This window comes from Amia ocellicauda, chromosome 6 (genome assembly GCF_036373705.1).
Source record: "Amia ocellicauda isolate fAmiCal2 chromosome 6, fAmiCal2.hap1, whole genome shotgun sequence".
Taxonomy (NCBI): domain Eukaryota; kingdom Metazoa; phylum Chordata; class Actinopteri; order Amiiformes; family Amiidae; genus Amia; species Amia ocellicauda.
The window spans coordinates 20,068,364-20,095,163 of record NC_089855.1 but is presented as its reverse complement, the minus strand read 5'-3'; the positions used below and the strand labels follow the sequence as shown (position 1 = coordinate 20,095,163).

Genomic DNA, 26,800 nt, shown 5'->3' with positions numbered 1-26,800 from the left:
TCCAGTCCTCTGCCTCAAACGTACTGTAAGAGTTGTATAAGCATGAAAATATGTGCTTTAAATTATATATATATAAAATTTACACACACATCTATACACATTTATACATGTAATTATTTCTTCTGTCCACAGTCTCCCAAAGTACACCGCTACCCAGACATGGAAGCAGTTCCGCTTTTGCTCAGTAAAGTGAAACCTGAGCCTCCTGAGGACTTGCTATCAACTGACCAGTTTCAAACGCAGACTGAGCCTGTAGACTTATCAATAAACAAAGCCAGGACCTCCCCGATGGCTGTGCTATCAATGCAGTCGTCGCCCGTTTCCACTGTGACGTCGGCCTTTTCCCCGTCGTCGTCGTCCTCCTCCTCCTCGTCCTCCTCCTCACGGCACACCTCCTCGCCCACCGTCATCTCCTCCGTGTCCTCAGCCTCGTCTACCGGCATGCCCACAGTGTTAACACCTGGCCCTATGGTGACCTCCCCCTCAGGAGTACGGGGCCAGCAATTTTTGCACATCATCCACCCCGTGCCACCTTCCAGCCCCATCAACCTCCAGACAACCAAGCTCCCGAGCCATGTACACCGCATCCCCGTGGTGGTCCAGTCAGTGCCTCTGGTGTACACAGCCGTCAGGTCACCAGGAAACATGAACTCTACTATTATGCTACCTCTGCTGGAGGAAGGCAGGAATCAGGTCAAAGGTAAGGAGACAACTTACTTCATATCTTATCATCAATTTAGCTATTGTATGTCCAAAAACAATGGGACTGTGAGAGTGTTTCCCATCATTGTGACTGTTTAACCTGATATTTGCTCATTCTTAAGTCTGTAATTATTACCTAAAAGTCACTTTGGCAGTTTATTTGCTGAACAAACCTCAACGCTCTAATCCATGTTTTGTTTTTTTGTTTTCATCATGTCCTAGTGTGTTGATCTTCCTGATTGATTCCTTAGAAGGCATAAGGAGTGAAAAAAAAAATAGTCATAAATGTTTTATTGAAATGTCACTAACTTCTCTTTGAGATGTAAATGTAAATGGGAACAGTTTACATGTCTGTTACTCTCTCTCATTCTTTCTTGCATGGAGAGCTTAGAAGTCGGTGAGGGACAGTGTGTCAGAAACCCATTTTGTTAACAGATATTATTTAAAGGCCTTTTGGGAAGCCTGAAATTAAAGTTTTAGTGGTCATTATACTATGAATGTACTTTTATACATTTAAACATAAATCATGTATTTCTAACAGTGTTAAAGGGGTACTATCACAGTCCCTAAAATGCTTGGTGTATATGTTCTCATGCGTTAGTAGGACATCAAATCCTGAAACACCAATGAGATCTCCTTTGGGGTATTTACAACAGCCATGCATGTGGTGAAGGTTATACTTTTACATTTTAAAATGTACTACAATAAAACTCATGGATACTTTATTTATATAGTCCTACCAGCATATGAATATATAAACCAAACATTTAGGGGCTGTGATAGTTCCCCCTCAGGGCCTTTATTTTGTTAATGCAAGCTCAGGCTACCCTTGTGTAAAGGTTTCAGAGAGGAGGAGCATGCATAGCTGTTCACAAGCTCTGAGGATGTGGGATAGCAGCCCTTCTCTCCTTCACTTCCTTAGCTGTGTGTGCACTTTTCTTAAAAAAATATCTCACTATTAGATCAGCCTGTTGGCACATTATAAATCTCTAGAAGAGTTTGAAGAAAACAAAGTTGCCTGCCTGCCTGCCCTGAGGATTGCAGAAAACCAATCTCACTTAATGCTCTCCCTAATTCAAGTGCAGATGTTGTGCATTTTACTGAGAATTTATTTCACATAAAAAATGTAAATAAAGAATAATCCATACAAATATTACCAATATCTCACCGTGATTATTTTCTAGTTGATAGAGCCTAACAATGCATATACCTTGGGGTAACCTTAAACAATTTTAAGGTTGGAAAAATAAGTCAAGTTTTGGAGAAATGCTATTTAAAACTTTAGATAACATATTGAACCACATTCATGATCACAGCTTAGTCCATTCTTAGTTAAACAAGTGTTATGATCACAAGACTAACCTAAGCCTAATACACCTATATCACATTACATTGCTTCATGTTTATAAGGAAAAAAACATGTGTTGCACTGTGTGTTTGTGGTTCTTGAAGGCTGAACATGAACAGTTCAGTCTGTCCATGTGTTGATCTGGAATGTGCCTTATGGGGTCAAACACCAGAAAAAGGGATGAAGAACCAAAACCATCACTTACAGAGCTTCAGCAAGGAAACATTTCTACCATATACAGTATGCAGGGGAAAAGACCTGAGGCGATACATTTTTCCTAGTGAACATAGAAGAGATCTATAAGATGAAAAGAGTCTGTCTCGAGTGTGAGATTTTTCTCTGTCTTGCCTCAAGTTCAGGTAATGTAGGCCAGTTGAGGCCACGCTGTTATTTTAATTAGAACCACACATCCTGTCTGTTTTTTATTACTCTCAATTTCTTTCTCGTAGACCTTGCTACCCGTCTAGTGAACTGCCGTTTTGGAACTGATTTCCCGGAGGGTGTGGTTTGGTTTTACTGCCATGTCTCAGAACCACTGTAAACGTTGTTGGGTGTGCTTTCAGATCTCTTTGAGGCTGAAACCCAGTGCACAAGGGAACTGTCTGTTTTACAGTTGCAGTTTATCGGGGATATCTGTGTCTCGCAGTCTTGTAGGCTCTAAGTGAGGTCCTGGGAGAGGAGTTTTTAAATGCTGTTTGTCAGCCACTGAGTGGAAAAAGAGGGGGGAAAAAAAAGTTTGTGTAATTGGGTGGAACCAGCAATGAATATGGGTGGGACCGCAATCACTTAGGTACATAGGAACATCCACTCCACCCAGACCGAACTGACAACAGCATGAAAAAAACTGGCTCAGGAAGAAGTCTGTCATTGAAAATTTAGAAATTCTGGAAGTGAGACAGAAATTTGAGAATATCAAGAATAATGCCAAAGTTTTAGTATCTCTTAACTGAACTCACACTTGAAAGCAGCCTGCTTAATTGATTATCAGAGCTTGTGTTGTGAACTCAGAAATAGAAGGAGCCATTCTTTGTATTTTGTTAATGAAAATGTAGTTTTGTTTATTTTACATTTACTACTCCAATGAAAACAACATTACTCACAATGCTTAGTAAGTAACATGAAAAGGAAAAAAGGATTTGCTTACAATGTTAAACAATCCAATATTGACTAGTGAAGCTTTCCAATATCTGTCCTGAGTCTTTTGCAAGAGAACGTCCTATCTTCATATATAGGCTTGCTCCTTTTATTTTTAATCTTTGGAATGAGAAAAGGAAGTAGATAATTTATTGATTTGTTTATTACATCATCACATTACACACACAAACTCCGTAACCCTTGACATGAACCCTCAAACAATTTATAGGCGTCAGTGTCGACAATGCAGTTTCAAAAGGCAGTTTTTGTGTTACTGGAAATTCTGTAATTCTCAAAAGTTAACATCCAAATCAAACAAGTTTTGATTTAGAATTGCATCATTAACAGCAGTGAGATTTTGTTGTCTTAAAAGAGGCAGTAAATATGCTGGTGTAGACCTTATCCACATTCTTCCTTTCGTCTGTTAATTCCAAACAAATCTATGCAGTTTAAACGTAAACTTCTGCTGAATAAACTTCTGCTGAATGATATTTGAATGATAATGTAAAATACAAGCAGAAGACACATATATACTGCAGATGTTCAGGGTAACTGTTAAGAAAGTTGCAGCCTTCTGTTCCTATAACACCCAAACTGTTAGTAACATTGAGAGATATCTTACACATCTCAGAATTCTGCTGTTGCTGCCATGGGTGCGAATTACAGTGTGATGTCAGCTCACAAATGTGTATCCTCTGTATGTCAGCTCAAAAGCCACGAGATGCCTGCAGAAATGCTTTTGCACAGACGATGGCCATCACAAGCTTTTCCAATGTGACCATCCCTTGGGTGTACAAGGCAGGGTTGGTGGATGGGGAAATGGGGAGTAACTATAGCAAACTGATGCTTCTTCAATACAGGGAACAAAATTGCTTAGCAAGAACTGTGCAAGCAAACTGGCCTTTTTAACTATGAAGCAACTGACCAGCCCCTTCAGTAAAGGAGGGCAGAAATACATTTCCATCTCCCACCATCCACTAGCAACTCAAAGAAAGTTGGGCATCCCCAGCAAGTTGTCTCTACCAGAAAGAAACGTCACACATGGTAGGGCAGCGTTGGATTGGATGATGCACAAGCCAAGAACGAACCTGGGGCTCTGATGATCACCAGTGTTTTTCAGTGATGTCACTGTGTGGCACTGTGGATGCTACTCATCTCAGGCCACTGGTGGGGGAATAATTGTGCGGGGGATGTTCAACTGGCATGGATTGGTTCTCTAGTCATGCTGCTCGTATCTCACCTTCTGCACCCAGCAACTCTTCAGCAATAATATTTTCGTGGATGCCAATGCTACCATTAATTGTACTGAATATGTTTGTTAGAAGAAGGTGATACAATTATTTAGCATTTCCGCCTGGCTGCCACATTCAACAGCTCTCAGTGGGGTGGAACAGCGATGGGATTTGTAGGAGATTTAGCCCACAAGACGTTATAGGCAGGAGGAATGGGGGATTGATTCAGTGGTTTCAAGATCTCATTAGGGATATCTAATATTTTATACCTCCCATGTACAATTAGATTTAATTTGCAAAGAACAAAAAAACAAATGTGACTACACACTTGATTTTCTTTTTCATCTAGAGCCCGAGAAGTATGTATGTATTTATTTTTTAAGCAATGTCAAAAATATATAATTACAGTACCTCAGGTTTCATTAAGCCATGTTTCCTTTCATAAATCATTATTGCTTTAGTAAATACATTGGCTATCCAGTAATTTTGAGTGACAATAGGAATACATTTTTATGTATTAAATGCACAGAAACTGTTAATTACACTGTGATTAAAAATAGGGGAAGTGACCCAATTAAGCCCACCAAAATCTAAGTTTTACATGTTCTCTTATAAATATGTGAATTTCTTCCCAATAAAGTGTGTATTAAATCAAAGATTAATCTCTCATCTAAACACTTGTGGTAGAATTTGTCATAAATTGACTAAATTAAATTAACTTATTTAATTGCAAAACTGAAAAGTCTGGAGTGGGCTTATAAGGTACATATGTACCCTTTAAGCCCACATGTGTCGCAAATGAACCCACATGAGTTTTAACAGTAAATATTTCAAATTGTATTGATTGAGCACTTCATATTTTATAGATTATTGAATTCAGACCTCAAATAACCAACCTAACCAATTAAAATTGTATTTATATAGTATCTGAGACTAATTTCCATCACATGGAATTGTTGCACTTGTAGAGGCAGTTTGCTCTGCTGGTGTGCTGGTTGGGGCTGTGGAAGTCTGCACAGGTGCTTCAGAAAAAGAGCATGATTTGTGGACACTTGTCTGTCCACCCAGCTCTGGCTCACAGGGAATATTCCAGTGCTCTCAAAGCCACTAATGATGTTTTCTGATCAAGTTTCGCAGGGAAATCCTCCTTTCAAATTTCCCTGCTAACATTGGAATGGCAGTGCAGTTCTTTCCTCCATTAACTTTTGACTAGGGATGCACAGATTGATCAGCCACTGATCGGTATCGGGACGTTATGGCAAAAAGTTATTATATCGGCTATTGGCCGATTGCTTTAAAATGGCCGATATTTCTGACTGATATTTCTCTCTGATGGTGCGGTTTTTATTGCATCTAACTAAGCATCCGATTTGTTCTATTCTACTCGTGTACTTTTAACAAAATATGAGTGATGCACACAAACTGCAGTGCAGTTCCCCCCCGACCTGCTCTTGTTCTATAGGTCAATAAATAATAGAAAAATATTGGATATCGGTATCGGCCCAGAATCTTCATATTGGTGCATCCTTACTTTTGACTTTTTGGCTGAAGGATGTGGGTGAGGTGAGATGGGAGTTGGTGAAACACAACCCCATTTTCTATGGCTTTCGTTGCAAGTGCCAGAGAAATATCTGAGGCATGACTGTCAAAAATGTAAACTCTTGGCAGCCCCATGTTATCCCATGTCATCCCACAAAAACAGCTTCTAAAAATACTCTTGAAAATGATTCTTCTCTGTCCATCCATGATCTGCATGAAATTCACAGCAAGCTTCCATCATGTTATTGCAGTCCCTATAATTTTTTCTCTGCCTACCCATTTTATCCCCTTAATGAAAATAAGGTAAGTAGTTACGTTCATGAAAGAAAATGATGTCTTCTGAGTAATATTAATTAATTTAAAGGCTTTTTTAATATGAGGTACAATGGGTTCTGGGCTTAGTGGGCTTATTAAGAACAACAGTGGTCCATGGGAAATTAACCTAAATAATTTTATATTGAGTTAATGTAAACATGTAAAATCTTTATAATAAATAAAATACATGATTTTTTTACAACTTAGATAATGTTTATTATTGTTGGTAGAACAAATTAAATAATTATTCTGCTTTAAAGCCATGTGCTAATAGGCTTTTCAAGGGCGCTGTTCCTTTTAAGCCCATATGACAAAAACAATTACATTTTAAGATTATAATAATTGATAGAACATTAAATATTGTTTTATCTGAAGAAGCTTCTAAAATGTTTTGATTTACTATGGTCATCTTAATTTCTGTTGTTCTACTGCATCTATCTGTGTGACCATCATTCTGACAGTGTCCCGTGCTCACTGCAGAAACTCATGAAATCTATATTTTCAAATACAAAATAGTGTTTTTAAATACAAAGCAATTTCATCATATAAGGTTTCATTTGATTTATTAATCTCTTAATTTTATCATTCGTAACAATATTCACCAAGTTTGGTCACCAAACTCCAGAAACATGGCTTTTTGGGAGGGCCCCTCATAAAGCAAAGTTTTGGGGTGACTTCAAAAGATGATGCTGCACAAAGCCATGCATAACACAAGAACAAAAAATGTGATTGGCTCCAAATAAAAAGTAACATGACAGTAACAACTTTGTGCCAACTTAATTCAGTCACTTCCCCAAATTGTGTTTTTTCAAATAAACACTGGCTGCTTGTTTTTCCAAGACACTTGCTCCCTAAGCATGTGTATACCATTCTCTCCGGCCCTCCGTTTGTTTGTCCAAGACCCTTCTGTTACAGACATTTAGTGATCTGGTGCTGTTAAATGTTGCTAAATTTAGCTTTTTTCCGTTCAGAGTTACTCTCATTAACCAGCCAAGACTCTTACCTCTCAGCTGTCAAGACGTTATGAACATTAGCCTTGCTGGGTTACTGAAGGGCACCAATGCACATATATAGGCATGTGTGATATCAGACATAGTTCATGAGATACAGTCGTGAAAGTCACTTTGTGACTTTGTGATGAGTGATACTCATCCTTGTTATATTTACTGTCTTTGATGATTGTGTATCTTACCTTTTTCATATACATTTGCTTTGTTTGGTTTTATTTTAAAGTTGTATTGTTGCTATTTACCATACATGCATCCTAACACCTATTGCTTATGGTGTGTAGGAATCTCTCCTGGGCCTTAATTTAAATTAAATTAAATTAAATGCTGTTAGATGCCACGCATGCTCAGTGAAAAGCTGCTGACTAGCATTCTGATTCCGGAAGGTTTGCCTCCTTTCCTTTATCTCTGACTCTTGCCAGGTTTCCAAGGAAACAGGCATAGATTTAAAACAACAGGAAGATTAAATCATGAGGATTAAATAGCTTTTTTTTCTTGCTCTTTTTCATTGTAAAATTGTGTGACATCGTTTGGTACATGATATAGTATATTGTATGTGTTGCTTTTGCATTTTCAATTTAGAGACTGATAATGCTTTGCAGATGATTAACATTTGAACCTTATCAGTGCATGCCTTTTGTATTTATATTGTACAGAATTGAATTCCATCTTCATAACTGAATGTTTGTACACATTGTGTGTTAATTTTGTAGCTTTATGTTTGAGATTTTAATGTATATACATACATACACTGTAAATTGTATATAGTAGTTTCCTTTTATTGCACAATGTTTTGGCGACTGCTTAAACAGTGCCTAGGGACCTCATTGGTAGAGAATTGCCAGAGGTCCTTTTTATGCATCAGATTAATCTTTCATAAGAGAACTTGTCAAAAATTGTGCAGAGCACTTGAACTGGTTTGCAGTGGATGTCAGTGGCACGACAGGTCAATACACTTCATATTCAGCCTGGCCAATACAAAGCGACATTTCTCCAAACACACAGCATGAAGTATTAATGCAGTGGATGACTAATATGATGCAAAATAAGTTCATAAGCTTACAAACTGGGTTCGGGGACACTGCCCTTGTTTTCCTAATGATGAAATACTTCACAGCCTGCATTACTGTACAGAGTAAGCTCTAGTACAAGTGAACATGGATGCTTCATGCATTGGACCATAGCTGTGTTAACATTTAAGTTAAAAGATAAAAAAAGAGAGAAGAGAGAATATAACTTATACGAGAACAATATATATTTTGTAAACTATTTGGATTTACATAGATTGACACCATCAGTACTACCATAAAAAACTGGTAGTTCCATCAGCAGACTTATTTCTAGCACATGACTGCAAGATTGTCGTGTTACTTAAAAACCTGAACCCTGCTGCACACAATGGCCCAAAATATGTCTCTCTGTTGCTGAAAAAAAAAGAAAAAAGCATTTTAACTGCAGAATATGAATGGCTGATACTGATAATACAACTGTTATGTACAGCACATTCAGTCTTTCAGGTGTAGTATTCAAATTAAATAATTTGATTATTTAAACACTATGCTTGTCTGAAGGAGTACGTTAAACAATATCCATTGCTGTTTTTCTCACACATTTTGTCTTCCTGCAAAATTCACACTTTATGTGGTGCTTTCAGATAACACAACACAAACATAGAGAAAGAACCCTTTATACTATTTTAGATAATTTCAACTATTGAAATGGGATCTGTTTGCTTAAAAGATTAAATGGACCTTCTAGAAACAATGATTTTCTCTCCTGTCACACACATTATCTGTTACAAACGGTAAATCAGTGCATGTTATTATGATCAGATTTATTTTTAGCAGAGATACAGCAGATGAGAGCATAAGAATATAGGTATTTAATTTTGCAATATGTCATCATTACACCAGCAAATAAATAATCACAGTATCCAGTCCAGTTAACTTAATGTTTGGGTTAAAAAAAATATATATATATATTTAAGGTTGGGAAACATGAAATAAACAGAGCCAAAATACAACAAATATACAGTAATTAGATTAGTCCTCCAGTAATTTAGTTAGGCTTCTATGTGCCACTCACATTAAATTATCTATGTTCTATTGCCACTCAACAGAAGTACTTTAGCACATCATGTGTTCTCTAGGGTGCAATGGGATGGGTTTTCTGTTTCCACTTATTAAGTGATGAAAATCTCCATTTGTTTACCAATTAAGTAAATAACCAAGCATATGGGACACGCTATATGTAGCCAACTGTACCAGTTAAGACTACAGTCCCCCGTTTTATGCGACTTGTTTTCTCAATAGTAATTCAACTGCTATCCCCTAGATGTCCTTGCAGCCACACCATTTATATGAATCGAAATCACAATTAAGAAATTAACACATTGACTAACTAGAATAACAAAAACTAATTATGATGAGTATGAAAGGTAATTGAGTAAATTAAAAGAAACAGGTTACCAATTCTGTTAATACTGAAGTTCTTCATTCTTATGGCCAAGTTTCTGTATATGCCAATGCCAATCTATAGGCAGGTCTAATGAACTGAGGATGCTTAAATTTAATATCAAATTCTTAATGCACAGGATATTTTGTTTCATGAAACTGCGAGTGACACTTAATGTGCTGCTTGGGACCAACCTTGCATTATTATCATGGTAACATGGCATGGAGGGACGCTAGGGCACATTGTGCTGTAATTGTGGGAGGGTCCCTGCTAAATAACAAGATTTAAGAGATTAAGTGATCCCTATCATGCATGTATGTTGATATTTGATTGGGTTGGGTTGTATATCACGTAGGGTGAACAAGCGGGGATAAGTGAGGTTGTACCTGCAGAGTAGTCGATAAAGTCAGGGCTGTTACAAAGGTGAGTCGGTGCCCCAGAAAAGTGAAGCTTCCTCCTTTAATGTAGTATTGCTGAGTGTTTTCTTCACGTTACGAGTGGGTGTGTGTGAGACTCATTCTTCGCTACATTATAATGTTATATTTATAATGTAGTATAGCCTATATGTTACAGCATTGATGTTATGATTTCAGTATTTTGCAAAACATCTTCCAGGAATCAGTGCTGTTGTTTTTATTCTTTTGTTGACAAATTATGTGTTCCTACTAGTAAACTGAAACAATTAAACTATTTATTTCCATTTTCTAATAAATAATTTTGAATAAGATGTATTAGTAATAAAGGGATACTAAATAACAGTGTGTAGCTGCTGCCACTTAATCAATGCGCCAACGTGCTTTAATAGAATGACTAATTGAGAGGATATAAGGAATCGGGAGATTATTAATCAATAAGTGGTTTAATTAAGCAGACTGCATGACCACCTTTGTTGCGAGGAATGGAGTCCAGCCGGAGAAAGCAGGTTGTGTAAATTACAGGGTCCTAATTATGGCACACAACAGACTATGCTCTTCCCATGATTTGGTTGGGCTCAGAGGCAGTCCAGTTTTCCTCAGCTTAGCCCCTGTGATTTGCAGAACCCCTGTGAGACTGCAGCATTATCAGAGACGGCAGCATTAGTCCTGCTGACAATGCCCTGTCTCTGTCACAATGTGAAAATAAGTCAATGACCTCACGGAACATGTTGTGGAGGATGCATTGTGCTTATCTCTCCTGTTTTACTCCATGTGAATAGCAGTAATGTGAATTTATTAACAGCTGGGGATTCCATAAATATTATAGTGTAAATGAAAATGTAATTGGCAATTTTCATGAATATATATCTGTTCTTAAATGTAAACTAATCTCAGTCTTCTGCATACCCATATAAAACTCAACTGGCCATAAAGTTTCAAGTGATCTAGCGCTGTTATTTTTTTGCTTTGGGTGGGGGTAGTCCTTGATAGCGGTGGAGTGGGTCTGACTCCAGGAAATCTGGCTCTGTCATGCCAGACCCTAAGGACACACCAGCCCCAGGCTGATAATGAGGAGAAATTGACAGGCTCTGACAGAGGGAGGCCTGGGGGGCTGCTGCAAGACAGTGTCCACTGAGAGTCTGCTGTTGACTCAGGGTCTGGAAATTACTGAGAAACCACTTTTTAAAACTGGAAAAATATTACACAGGAATAACTATGTGCAAAATTAGGACAGAATCTGGTAAAAACATTAGATATCGCTGGGTGCAAAACAGGTCTGTGGAGGCTGCCAATTATACAGTGGGGGAGAAATACCTTTGTTTTAGAGAATTGTATGGAAATTCGCAGAGTACAACCTGTCAATTAGCACAGGATTAAGTAAACACCTTCTTCAGGAAGTTAACTCCACTACTCATATGTGATGAATAAACTGGGATGAAATGGAAACAAAGTCTTGAAAACACTAGATTTTCCCCTGTAATAAAGTGAAATCTATCAATTCTATCTATGTATTTATTTAATTACTTAATGAAGCACTTAAAAATCACAGTTTGTTTAATTTTCTCTGACATTTAAACATTTGTGTTTAGTTTTTCTACAGACTTGAATGGATATGAATTCTTAAAGATGTCTTAATTGACCCATAAAGAATTAAAGCCCTGCAAAAACATTGTTCTGTACATCTGTGTTTTGTATGGCCATTTCAATAGGACATATTTCCATTAAATGAATGAGCGCTTTCACTCTGATTTACAGTTGTCATGTTTACATGGGACCAGTTGGTAATGCTAAATAGTATGGATGTATACTATCAGGGCTGGCCCTCCTATTAGGCAAGATTAGGCAGCTGGCTATGGCGGCACTTAAATTTGAGGTGGCATTTTGACAATTGGCTACCACCCTCTGGCGCCCCTGATCGGCGGCACCCCAGCCACCAACTCAAAGCGTTGCTGCAGTTTTTGCCTCACCCCATTCCCGGTTCTCCCGTAGTTCACTCCCACTATCCTTGATAGCTATGGTGATGTGATGTTTTGTTTTTTATGTTTGTGTGTGATGAAGATGATTAGTGATTAAGGCAGTAGCCTAACCTAGCCTGCTAACGTTAGCTAGCTACTACTAGTGGATATAATGTTTGCTAAAAGTAAGCTATAGAGATTTGAAACAATTTGCTACCATGTCTAAGAGACAAAAACTAATGAGAAAAGAGGCACAATCTCTAAACCACATCAATTCGCTGCTGGAATTTATCAGCGTGCAGCAATGTCCATCAGCCGGTGTGGAGAAGAATGACTCAGATTCGTCACTCCCCATCCCCGATGACAATGGTGGCGGGGCAGCATTGTTTTGTCTTGCCTAGGGTGGCAGATTTCCAGGGCCGGCCCTGTATACTGTGTTATTATCTTTAAGTTCAACTTTTAAGAGTTGTTGATGACTAACAAGAAGACATCATCTAGACAGAATAAGGATACAAACAATTACATGGTGCTTACATTCAAAATAAAAATATGAATCTGTTATTGTGGTATTTGCAGGTTCAGCTTGTAACCTTATGTGTGCCCTAAAGCCATGATAAAGCTTAAGCAAGGTCTTTATACTTCTATCTATCTATTCAGTCAAGATCCCAGATATTCCCTTCTACAGGATAATCTTCTGTGTTTGAATAACACTTACTCTTTCATTCTGTAGACCAACTCACAACACTTTGGATAATGCTGAGTAATATCCAGGCATAATTATCTTCTAGTTCACATCTATTTATTGCTGCAATAGTATTTTTGTCTGATACGAGTGGGAAGCTACAGGAAATATAACTCTCTTCTTCTTCATTAGCTGACTCATTACTTTTCTGAAGTATACCCCTAACATTATTATACTAATTTCTTCTTGTTATGTCTCTTTTATCACAGCACAAACAGACCCCAACGGCTTGTCTCCGAGACAAATCAAAAGTGACAGTGATGATGACGACCTGCCAAATGTGACCTTGGACAGTGTTAATGAAACTGGATCCACAGCTCTTTCTATTGCAAGGGCGGTGCAGGAGTGAGTATTGCCTCTTTTTGTGTGCTTTAAAACAGCCTTTGCTATTCCAGAAAACAATATTGATCTCTTGTTCTTCACCAAATAACTTTCATGTCACTCTGACTCCTATCAGGGCATGATTTGAGTGAGAATATTCTGATTTGCTGAGTTTCATTTCCAGCGAAAGCCCACTTCCATACTCTATACCACTTCCAACCTGAGTCACCGCCACCACACTGTCAATCCAACCTCACATCAGAGTCTTACTTAGGAGCGCACATGGCCCCTTGGCAGTCAGTGCACATATTGTGCTGAATATCTGTCCTCCCTGACCTTACTAATTACAGGATGGACAAACACTGACACGTGTGTGAATAAATCTAGTAAACTCCTGCAGCTAATCCACCCAGAGCAAAGAAAGGTCCATAGCTTTTAATATCCTGTTGGATCAGTGAGTGGTTTTAACTGAATTTAATGTTTTTTCAACTCCAGAAACAGGAGTGTTTATTGAGGGATTTATATTAGATGGCTGAGAACTCCAGTGTCCAGGTCACTTCCCAAAAGTTGCAACAGCAGATAAGGGACTCTGCAGCCAGTATTTAATTTCTCCCTGCATTATTGTGGTTGCATTTGGTGGCAGCTTTGTTTAACCCTGTGCCTCCTTCTGGGATTGTGTTTTGTAGTAGAAATACACAGAAAAAACTTGACAATTATCCACTTACTCTGCAGATTTAACTTGCTCAAGAAAGGTACCAGTGTTAATGCATAAAACAAAAAAATCACTTTTTTCAATTGCCTGTTTTAATGGGGGAAGCATAGTGCCAAGATATTGTAATACAATTACTTTAAACAACTTGATGCCACAAAGGGTTGGTCGTCACAAATTCCTTCTTCATCCTATCACTACCTTTCTGATGCCACATAACTAAAATCAAAGTCAATCTTTTCACCATGCCTAATGACTTCATCCAAACCATGACCTTTCCCATGTACTAAAAATAAGCTTCCTTGCCATCATTCATCATTTTCTACCTGTGTCACATGACATCTTGATTAAGTACAAAAATCATAGATTCAAGAATATCCACTCTGCTCTATGCAACTGATAACTATTATACTAATGTAAAGGATTCTGAACATCACAGGGGCCTTTTGCATTGTACCTTCTTTAAAGAGCTTGTAAATATATCAAAAATGTATCCTGAGATTTTAAGTAAGAAAGGTGAACTGACAGGTAACGTTGTGAGCCTGACTTCTTAAATTCAAAAGTGTTCGGATTACTTTAACAGAATGCTATGGGTGTCCCGAATGGCTGTGGGGTAAAAGACAGTGCTGTGTGTAAGAGGAGCCATGCAGTCGGGAGGTCACTGATTTAAATCCAGCCTTCTAATCTTGGCTGGGGTCCTATATGCCTCACCATGTGGGCCCTGGTGATCCCAAGGGCAGAGAAAAATTGTCTGTGGTTGGTTCACCCGAAACAACCAAGCTGAGCCTCGTTCTCCGGGGTACAGCTTTGTAAAATGCATGGATTAGGTTCATCAGTTCATTGGTTTACAGGACGCAGACAGAATCTAGCTATATCGTGAAATGGTAGAAAAAGACAAAACCGAGGAGGGGGAACTGTATTCTTAATTCTTTTTGTATTTTATTCTTCAGCTTCCAATATTTCTTCTCCAATAGCTTGGGAACTTAATTGAGATGTTCTATAAATTACAACTACTACCTTGAAGAGAAATCTTGTAGTATTTATACTCTATACTGTGCCCTTGAATGTATAGTATATATTGCATGTGTTTCCAACACATTATGTATGATATACATCAGGGATAGGCAAACCTCCATTCGACCACAACTTGAATTACTTAATTGACCCTGCTGCTGAAGATCACTTATATAGTCAAGGATTCACTGGGAAAAAGACTTGCAGTGGCATAGATGCAAGACCAAGGGTTGATTGTTGACTTCTCCATGATGATTCAAGGAAATGTGACAATGATTTACACCAGCACTGCTCAGGGTTCCCCCATTGGCTGTGTCACCCCATTCTACATCTATTGCCTTGGCCTGACCATCTATCATTCTGGCAGGTTGTCCCAGTCCAGCACACAATGGGCTCTTCTAATTCCCCACACTTTTTGCAAAGAATGCAGGAGTAGGAACCCAGGAGTAAATGAGGAGTAGGATCAGTTCAGCCATGGCTGGACGGGAAGCACTGTATGTCAGTGCTGAAATGAGCTTTGAAGTATATACAGTACAGGAAGCATAAGGAAAGGGATATAGGTCTCAGCTGCAGGCGCATCCACAGCTCACTCACACACACGTGCTTCAAGCAGGAAAATATTGACATTGATTAATAAAATATAAAACACCCAAGGCAATCTTTAAACTATTCCAGTAATTTCATCACCATATAGAGTCTTTGATTCTGAGTTCCCCATTAGCAATTGCAAATAAAAGAGGAATGTTTCTTGTCTGTGAACCTTTACTGACCCAAGATGTGTAGATATAATCTTCTATTAACCAACATAATATAGGTCTTATTCATTAGGTTGACATATTGACCTGGATAACTCATAAAAGGGACATTATCCTCACATGTAGTTCAAGTTAAAAAAATAAAATAAAGAAATCTATGGCTTCTCATTTGCAGAGCCTTATCTGCAATATTAAGAGGAAAGCATTGTAAAACAAGTACTAAATGTCAAAATATTCTGGGATGTGATTTTATAGATTACATATATTGTGATATTGCAGTGTAGTGGATGGCTTTTGTTAGTATTTAATTGGAATATACATGTGTTGTACTAAACCAGAGACACATATTTCTACACTAAATACATATAAATATAAAAAAAATCTAAAACACTAAAGCAAATGTTTGGCTAATTGGCCCGTTCATTGAAAAATAAAAACCATAAAAGGAGGAAGAGTTTATTGAGCTGGAAGGATCCTTAATGGAAAAACCTAGTTTTATCTCAGTTTGTGTCCCTCAAATTCTCCATTGAAGCAGTATAAACTATATAGCACAAACTGTAAGCAAGATGTTTGTGTTCAAAAGTAAATTCCCTTTCCAGTTCAGAATCACAAACACCATGACTGAAGTCTGCAGGTAAATGATAACAAACGGCATTGGCAGGGAGGGAAACTTGATGTCTCCAGCTCTTCCCAAGGTAAGCTCATTAATAAGTAAAGTTATTCCTGAAAGCACGTGTCTGACACCAGCACTTCTGCGCAGCATTAGCATATTCATGAGCTCCAGGGAGTGCAGAGATGTTGGCAGAGCTATTGTTAGAACAACACTGCTGGTGTCTGTGTGGCCTCCTGGGGCCCGGGCCCAGTGAACTGAACAGGTGGGGGAATAGGGAGTGAGTTCATAGATTGCTTGGTTGTGCAAGAATGCCTGGAGAGTGAAAGGTAACTACTGCTGTCTGTCTGTTTATCTATTTATAAGCTCATCCATTTATTTATAACCAGGGTATCTGTTGGTCTGCTTGACTGCTCGTATCCATCAGTCTATCACTTTGACCAACCCGCTGCTTTTTAAGGTGTTTTTTGGTTTCATTTTTGTGATAGACAGGCTTCTGTGAGTTTAGTGGTGTTCAGTTTCTTGTGCCATCCGTTCATTTTAGCACCTTAGCCCTCAATGTGGTCTACACCCCCCAGAAGACCACAAAACAAAAAAACAATTCTCACAGCTCTCCTGTATTAAGTATAATTTATATTAAGAGAAAATTATTATTTACCAGTGGTCAGTATCAAAACTATCAATAACTGCTACAATTCATGTGTATTTGTTATGCTTGCAAGTGGAATATGTAAAGATAAAGTCATTGTTGAAATGTTCTTCGAGGTGGAAAATTGGAGTGGTGAATGTGACAATGTTAGTGAACTCACTAATGAGACTGTAGTGGTTCAAAGGTATTTAACTTATGATGTTCCTAATCTGTGATTGTAACAGCTAGCCCTGAGAGATCTGCTGCAGTATATGCTAAAAGCAGAAAATGTTGAATGTAGTACTGTTAATAGCACACTGCCTGTACTCAGGGAGCCTCAAGCTAGGCAGTCAAGTGACGTGTTGTGACACACTTGTGCAAGCTACGTCAAAGAAGTACATACTGTATGTGCGTGGGGAGAGATGCTCAGAGATATATACGAAAATCAGCAGGTGATGCAAATGAAACTGAAAAAAGAAAAGGAAAAAAGCAGATTCTTTATAGAAAAAAAAACCCATCTGAAGTTAGCTTCAGCTGCACTTCCTCTAAGCTCAGATTTGTTCTTAACAAACACAGGAAAGTTTACTGAGCCTGCCAGGGTAAAGCTGGGTCCAAGCCAGTGGTTGTGAAACACTCTTCTGAGGGTCTGCTCTGACCAGAATACATTCAATCTCATAAACACATAATCCAGCCGATAATTGTGCAATGATATTGCATTTATATTTTTTATTTTAAATATGATTACTTTCTCAATGGAACCTTAACAGAAGCAAGCCCTTGAATACATTGTCCTTTTAATGTTATAAAATATAAACATTTAGACTGGTAATACTGGAATAGTAACATTACAAAGTAAAATATTGTGCATGTGAATTTGTGCATTAGTTCCAGTTCTTGCTTTTGGACATAATTCTGCTGTAGCAGTACTGTACTCTCACTACTGTATTTTTCCAAAAGAACCAGTAGCTGTGTTCAAAGCACACAATAACTATATTACAGTACAATATTGAAGAGAAGTGCCAATTCAATGCATTTATGAGACCTATAAGCAGGCAAAGTCAATGCTGTTTTTTGTCACCTTTTGTATGAGAAAAATATTCTTCTTCCAACACTACTCCCAACATTACCAATACCTTGATTCTTCCCTTATTTTTTGTACTGAGGCTATGTGGAAAGCCTGTAGGGAGAGCAGGCACTGCTTTGCTCTTTCTATGGTCCTGCAGGTTGACGGGGAGGGCTACCACATCACAGCCCAGTAAAGAAAATACCAGCAACCACGGAATGTTACCAAGTTTTATATGTCAGTTTAATCTCATTTTAATTGACTCATTTATAATGTTTCCAGGTGCAATAATTGTTTTGCTTTGTATGACAATTAAATTACCACCGACTTTATGAACATCATTCTTGCAGTTCATTTTGCAAGATGGAAAAACTATAGGTACGTAAAAATGAACATGTCACAGCACAACTTTGAGAATCAAAAATGGAATTAAAAATAAATAGAGCTCAGCTTTGGTATCCATTCTGGACAGATTGTTCATGCACAGTTACTACGAAATATTCTGAAGAGAGCTTTTTCTTTACAAAGCCTCTACACACTTGCCACCACAGACTACATTTTGGGTTTACTGCTGTGTTTAAAAGCTTGGCCATGCTTTACTGTTGAGACTGTGCTGCTCTGAGTAGGCTGACGTGTTACTTCCCCAGTTGGCCTTCTGAAGCCAGACAGCTAAAGCTGTACTGCAGCATGTGATTTCAGATGTGTGAGCTTAAGGCAGTTGTGGGACCAGTAGAGTAATTTACCAAAGCCTGGCAGTCACCTCTAGAGCTTTCTCCTCGCAGAACTCCTTTGAATTGTTGGTATCCCATGTGAAAGAGCTAGCTCAAGTTCTGCATTTGCTTTGTTTTGATGTTTCCTCTCACTCTGGGACAGGGGACTGGGAGTTCAGCCTCATTTCTAACAGATTCTGTCATTTCCGCTAGGCCCCAGCTTGGCAGCCTGCCAAGAGCAACAGGTGATCCCTGTAGCTACAGAACAGCAGGAAGTGGGCTGCGTGTGTATGAGACAGTTCACCAGAGGGGCTGTCTGGCCAGTCTCCATCTCCGTGCCCCCTCCCCTTATGTATGGCAGGGACCATTTCAGCTGCTGCAGTCGTTGTACTCTGAGCATGTTAATCAGGGCTTGGAAGGACTGTGTATTCCTTCTGGGACCAGAGAACAGGGACTAGCTTGTCATTCAGCGACACGCAGGACAGATATGAGCATTGAGCAACTTCCTGGTATAGAAAGAAGCGCTGAAATTTGAGGGCAACAACTTAAGCTTTTTAATCTAATATTTCAATTAAAATGCATGGGTGGTTCGACTCACTGTGTGGAGATGTGTCCTCATGCTTCACGTCACTTGGACTAATGTGGAATAATATTCATAATCTTCTCAGGCTTGTCCTGAGAACAAACGTGCTGAGAACAGGCATGGCTCTGAACTGAGCAGACCAGTGTTCTCATTTGTGGTTTTACTCTTCATCTCGATTCAGCATAATTAATTTGGCATATCATTTTGTAAACTGAAGCAACCATTTGTATACTGATCACTTATCTGTAGATCAGATTTTGAAGTAAACAGTGTGAAATGATTAAACATGTAGCTACTGTTAGACATGGCAGAAATTAAGCAGGAATGTATTCTGATTAGATTCCCCCTGCATAACATACAATATTAATGATTGAAAGGAAGGGTAGAGTAAGAAACTGACATGTGGGCACTTAGCACTTAGTTGTATATACCTGTAAGAAAGAGGAATACAAATAGTTATATGGAAATAATAGAACTGGAAACTATGATGCTAACATCAAGGAATCTTGCAGTAATGTCACTCTGACTTCAGCATTATAAAATTAAAAGAGTATTTTTAAATGATTACTCGTGCTTGCTCTTGAACCTCATGAAGAGCCAAAAGAGTATTTATTTTCTTGATCACACATATCTGACAAAAGCAGTCTTGGGTGCATCTGAATGAAATTAAGTGAAGGGGTTCCCTCTAGTGTTAGGAGGCAGGAACACACATAACTAGGAATATTTATTGTCCTAGTCAAGGGTTCTGGCACCCTTCATTTGAAACAGCCTTATTCACAAATCAGTTGTGTTCAACTGATATTGTCTATACTTAATAATAAACTCCAATTAAAGTACCATCCCCATGTAAATTAATTCTATTGAGGCTGTAGAGATTATACGAAGATGTGAATTTCAATTGTTTCAGGTAGTTTTTTCCTTTTTTTTTGTATATTGGCTTTTTGTACATATTTTGGGGGAACCTAACATGAATAGAGATCTATAACAAATTAAATCCAGTAAAATAATGAATCCCATCAATTTGTCTTACATATTTAGTAAAAAATGATAGGATAGGGCTAGACCCCCCTTTTACAAAGGGAAAGTACTGTGATGCTGCAGTGTCTCCTCAAATAAATGTGTGCTACACAAATTAATCTAGCATGTTTATTTAATGAGCAGTGACACTTTTCTTTGTTCCTTTTTGTGTGAGCATTACAAAATACCATGCCATCCACTTGAACTTGTTTTATGGCTTAAATCAGAACTCCATGGACAAGTGCTTTCTGAAAAATGTTTAGTTACATTTCTAAATCTATTATTTCATAGTTTATATTAACAAATCTGAAGCAGTCTGGGATAATACAGTATAAGCTACAAAAGCTGAAATTCAATATGTTTTGGAGGGAGTGTATAGGATAAATGTGAATAAATAAGGAATGCCTCTCCCATAAGTGTAAAATTGGGTTTCCCAGTTATACTGACATATGAAGTTGAAGGGGAGGACTCAAGTTCAGATGAGCCAGGGGAGATGGTTTCCAATTCCTAGAGATCTGAACATGAGGAGGATAAAATTGCCTCAGGAGTGTCTTGATATTTCGGAGAATTTCATGCTAGGGTGCTTTACAAACAGGAAAAAAAAAAAGTAGATGAACAGAGTATTTTGTATAACAATCACAAACAGTATTCTATGTATGATTTGTCTCTAATTAACAGAAAAGTGATTAAGTATGGAGTGCAGTTATATTAGAGGTTAATACAGGAGCTTCTGTGTAACCAGTGCGTAAAAGGGTTATGTTTAATTTTGTATTGTTTTGGGGAACAGTTCTGAATTTGAGCTTTGGAAAAAGGCTGCGTTTAAGACGTGGAATTGCAGATGTGGCCTGGGAATGGTTTGTGGGATAGGTGACATGTTTTTCATTCCTATTCACTGATGTAATTTTATTCAACTGCAGGCCTGTCATGTTCACATGCAAGTAGCCATTGGAATGAGTTCAATTCACACAGACAAACACACACACACACACACACTCACACATACAGTGCATACAGTCTGTCCCTTCCAATCATATAAGAGGCAAACTAATTCCATATGATAAATTATACATCGAGTGTTACATTATTATTTGTTCATTATTCAGTGCATGTCAGGTTTCAATACATCTTGGTTAAATGTATGTCTAATTCATATAATAGCAAAGACAGTGTATTGATTAAATAAGGCCAGAATGTTAGAACTTCTCCTTAAGACGAAATTGTCTATAAAGTCAATTTTTATTTACTATGGACAATTTCAACATTATTTAATTTTGTGTTTAATAAAAATGTTTAGTCAATGCTGAAAAATTACACTAACATTTCAAATGGATACAACTGTCAAAACCATATCCAATGATATTAAAAACACACCTTGATAAAAGGCACATGGTTTGGGTTTGAGTCCTGGATGTTACATTAAATTTGGAGACAGAAAAAATAAAAAAATGTATTTGAGATTTTAATGTGGTTGTTGCCGCATTTAACATTGTACATTGTGTTAAAGACATATGGCTTATGTCTAGATACCAGTCAATGCTTTGTAGGGGGCAAATTCAAAGGAAATGTCAAATTAAATAGTTCTGTACTGTTTATGTGCTGTGATTCTTTTTCTGTTCTTTTCTTTTCTTTCTCTTGCTGTGGAACCTTGGACAACATACTCTAACACTGTTATATTAATTAAATTATGTAATTTGTCCTTTTAATTGTACTATACTTAAACAGCTATTTTTCATATTGAAATACACTTGTCTACACCTTATTTACATCATTAAACTAACCTGTTATGCAGCAAATTAATTGTGTTTAAAGATTCGATTTTGTGAAAGTATTGTTTTGTCAAAATATTATATTTTATTGGAATTTTAGTGAATTAGAAAAGGAGAAGCCACCACCTGGATAACTGTAAGAACAGGTTAGATCGAATTGGCAGAGTTTTCCATTTCCATTCCATAACCATTGTGTAAGTGTAGCCTTTCCTTTGATACAAAAGTATGAAACTATGAAATGGAAAGTAAATATTTACCTTTTGATTGACTTTTCTCAGCTGCTGCTTAATTTACTTCTTTAGAATGCATTGACTGCTTAAACAAATTAAGACATCGATCTAAGTGTCGGGCTCTAGTATAAAATATATTGCATTAAACAAGAAAAATCATCAATATTTAAATCATTTTGCTTCTTTTTTGCTCACTACAATGTTAAATTAAAGTATGCGACTTGTGGTTTCCCTGAAACATACATCTAAGAATACCACATATGCTAGAAAAGGCCTTTAAAAAGGAATTACAAAGCCAGATGTGTACAGATGTTTCCCTCTCGTGGAAATGCTACATTAAATGTTGTATTATCTCAGCATGGGCTTTATGCAGTGAAGGTCAAACATTAGGTCACTCTCCATCATCAATATCTGCCAATTCCCCAAATACTAGCATGAGCAATAAACAACAATATTTTAAAATAATTGATCTCATGTATAGTTTTAACCACAATTAACTGGCTTAATAATGTACCCATGTGCTTAATACACAGTATAATTATATACTGAATAAGTCAAGGCATATAATTGAACATTAACATAGAATTGAGAATGTTTAAATTACTATTTTATTTTGTTTTACTCCAGTCAGCTCCAGTGCATAATTGTATTTTGCAGCGTCCAAATAATATCCAACAAAAAAATGCATCAAATATAATATTATTGTTTTCTCCACCTATGTTATCTCTTTCTATGATCTTACTTTGAAATTGAGCTTTCAAATAACCAGGAGCAATGTTTTTTTCTGGTGTATAATTTGTTCACTATCTCCTGATTTGTTATATGGTTTTGGGTATGCAGTGTTTGTTACCAATCAGCAGGTGGCACTGCAAACACTTACATGCGAGAAAATAGCCTCAGACCTCTTCGTAATCTGGCCTTTACTTGTTGTTAAAAAGTTATTTTAGTTGGAGCCAATTCAAAACCCAAAGTCATGCTTCAGATTGTCTTGGAACAGTCTGTGGGTTCATTTATCTTCTCATCAACTTCCAGAAAAAGTAGCATAAAAGACTACTTTAGTATTGCTGCTGATCTATTTCATCAACTTAAATGTGATTTAACATTTGTTTCTTGATGATTTCACTTACTATTATAGATTAATTGCATGTATAGAAGTAATTATAGTAATCAAATTCGACAATACATAATTACCATATATTGTGAATTATCCAGATGAATAGGTTTCAGTCGTTTGACTTAATATGCACAACAACAAAATCAAACTCGAACAACAAGAATAAATGGTATGTTCTAATAAGTGTGCACACTACTGTGTGCAATGTGTTTGGTAGGTATGCAGGGGTAAGGAAGATGGACCGTATTCAGATTTCTGCCTTAATTATTTCCATGGCTTCCCCATGCTGAGGATCCTTGTTCTTTTTGTTTCAGTTCTATTTCACCATTCAGTATTGAGGGCACGAGGCGCCCAAGGAGGTCTGAATCCCCCGACTCCAAGAAGCGCCGTATTCACAGGTGTGACTTTGAGGGCTGCAATAAGGTTTACACAAAGAGCTCCCATCTGAAAGCACATCGGAGGACACACACAGGTGAGCCACAGCCGTTCCTTCCTACAGTTTCTTCTACTACATTAAAATACTTCAATTAAAAAAATGATGGCTATATGGGAAAATGTACCCAACCCTCACAAACAATTTATGCTCAATAATTTTGCCAGATGTGTGCACTACCATTAATGAGTTTGACATATTAAAATTAAAAAGGAGAACTTAAAATAATTAACTGCTCTTAACATGAGCATATAGGATTGTGGTGCATCAATAGAGGAACTGCACCTCTGCAATAATTATGTTGACTTCATGGTTCGTACACTTACACAATCAAGATGACAATGTCTCAGTCACAGTAAGTTGGGTGTGAAATTAGCAATGCCACTCTTGCTGCACACTGCGTTTTGTGAAGCAGTGACCCCCTTCCTCCTTCCTATGTTCAGTAGGAGCAAGTCAAGGACAAGATGTGAGTCAGACAATAGAGGCGAGTTTGGGTTCTATTAGGTGGCGTTACCTAGCGACAGCAATTCCCCTACTCCACCTCTGCCAGGGAATGAATCAGAGGTGAAGGATAATTAAACACATCTAGAAGGAAACTCAGCCTGTGACATCAAATGCCATTGTTCTGCTGAAGTAAATTAATATAATGATATAGTTCGATGCCTCTTGTTACTACTTGTTTTTCATTTGTGTGCATTTGTTTAAGTTTTGTAAAAGCAAGATAATTAAAACACTCTTTGGAAGAAAATTGGTTTTGTTATGGTCATCTGAGCTGAAGGCAGGGGTGTAGCCTAGCCATCTTCTGACTCTGCAATACAATTGTTAATCACCATAGCAACCTTAGGGAGCCTTAGGGACTGTTCATGTTCTCTCTTAGACTGATGTTTTATAGGGAGACAGTTTGTTCTTTTTTCAAAGAAAACTGTTACAACCTTGCTATTGTTGACATGCAGTCACTCAGGAAAATAAGTATTTAAAGAGAAGCTTTTGATATATTAATATACATCTCAGTTGCAAAAACTTGACTATTCTGTTCTGTTCTATTCTATGGAATTCTATGTGAGGCATTCATTCACTATTATCTGTGTGTGTCATGGTAATTATGGTGTATTATACAGAGCCTCTCAACTTTTATTCATCAGTCAAATACATTCCTGGGTGTCACTCATTACTTTTTATGGTCTTTTTGGTTTCCATTCCGAGATACTGCAGTACCACATTCCATTAACCTATGTCTGCAAAACATAAACTGCCATACACTACTATGATATGAAGGGCTTGTAGGAGTAGAAAAGAGGTGTAACCCTGACATTCATGGAAAGGCTATTATGAAATGATATCAATGACAGAAATGACTTTCCCTAAACCTAAAACAACACCTTGAAGCATCTACATCACCACCCTTGGGATGTAAAGAGCATGTTACTGTCCAAAACTGTAACTGTACATGTTAAGTTCAAAACAGAAATGTGTTGATTTATTTCTGTCTTGGTCTATATATTCCAGGTGAGAAGCCATACAAGTGTACCTGGGAAGGATGCACATGGAAGTTCGCCCGCTCTGACGAGCTCACCAGGCATTACCGCAAGCACACAGGGGTGAAGCCCTTCAAGTGTGCGGACTGTGACCGCAGCTTCTCGCGCTCCGACCACCTGGCCCTGCACCGCCGCCGACACATGCTGGTGTGAGCAGCAAAAACCCCTGATATAGACACTGTAAGAGCTGGGTCTCTTATAACTCACGTTCAGCTGGGCTGAGTTCTCCCCCATTGTTCCTGCCCCAGAGTTTCGAAAAGGACAAGAGGATGTCCTGAAGAACAGAACAGGTCCTGGCACTTCTTCATGGAAGAGGACAAGAAAAGATTTTTAACAAAGGCTCTCGGCCCTGGTGCCGCATTCCTTTTGTGTTTGGAGTTAAACAAACCATCTTTTGAGCACTGTTTTTAATGTCCTCTCTTTCTGTCAATATTTCAAAGCTTTTCTTTATGAACAAACAAGTATTAACATCATTACCGTCAACAAACCTCTTCGGTTCTGTTTTTCTTTATCTTTTTTATTACTCCGAATGGCTGCTTTTCTGCATCTATAATGTGAAAAACCAAATCCACAACAGAAGACCAGGCTGAGACTTTGAAAAGTGGGCCTTCTGTGGGTTCAGCTGGGCTGTGGAGCAGTTTACTCGATGGACAGTATTTTGTGTTGTGCGCTCACTTGCAGTTCACTACATTTCAGTACTGCAGCACCCTGGCTTGTACTGCACCCCACGGGATATTGTTGGATATTTACTTTTCATTGTAAATAAGGAGAGGGACATGTGAATTCCCCCCAAAAATATTAAAAAGTATATGTGCCCCAGATTTAGTGTTGCTGAGGATAAGTAAATATAAGACAAAGTGGAAATAAAGACTTAGCACACTGTTACCACCTACTTCTAGATCCTTCAAGTAAACAATCGTTATCCTAAGTAAGGCAAGGCTGTTGTAAATCTGTACACACTGTGCAGTACCATGTAGTATAATATAGGAATGAGTTGGTACCTATGGAGCTTAATAGCCAGAGGTAAATAGCCCTCACAAGCATCATTGGATGCTTTCGTTGATGGCCGATATATATATATATATAATTCAGAGTTTATGTTTTAATAAAAGTAGTTTTTGAAAGCACATGAAGTTTTAAAATGAACAACCACAAATATATATATATATATATATATATATATATATATATATATATATATATATATAAAGTGAGAGAGAGATTAGCTTAAAAAGTTAAAAGAAGTTGCCAGTCAGCCACATCTGTCCCCAGTGGTTATATTCTACTTTCAGACCATTTATTTTGTGGGTTTCATTTAAAACAAATGTACCTGGTACATTTTATGCTGTGAGAAGCAATCAGTGAGGTGCATATATATAATTTATATGTTGCTAAATTTTAATAAATGTTAATCTGCCAGCACTGATACAGTGCATAAAAAACTAAAACACCACATCCCATCTGAAGA

General features: G+C 37.7%; 1 protein-coding gene across 2 annotated transcripts in view; it reads left to right on the top strand.

Annotated features, from left to right (window-relative positions):
• The window catches only part of LOC136751185 (Krueppel-like factor 12), a 69,289-nt gene extending 42,787 nt beyond the window's left edge, over positions 1 to 26,502 (top strand). For both annotated transcript variants that reach the window (XM_066706564.1, XM_066706565.1), the window contains 4 exons: positions 133 to 700; positions 13,054 to 13,189; positions 23,679 to 23,836; positions 25,304 to 26,502. In XM_066706564.1, the coding sequence (XP_066562661.1) occupies positions 133 to 700; positions 13,054 to 13,189; positions 23,679 to 23,836; positions 25,304 to 25,485 (1,044 nt within the window). In that variant the 3' untranslated portion in view covers positions 25,486 to 26,502. The remainder of the gene's footprint in view (positions 1 to 132; positions 701 to 13,053; positions 13,190 to 23,678; positions 23,837 to 25,303) is intronic.
• Positions 26,503 to 26,800: the final 298 nt, after the last annotated feature.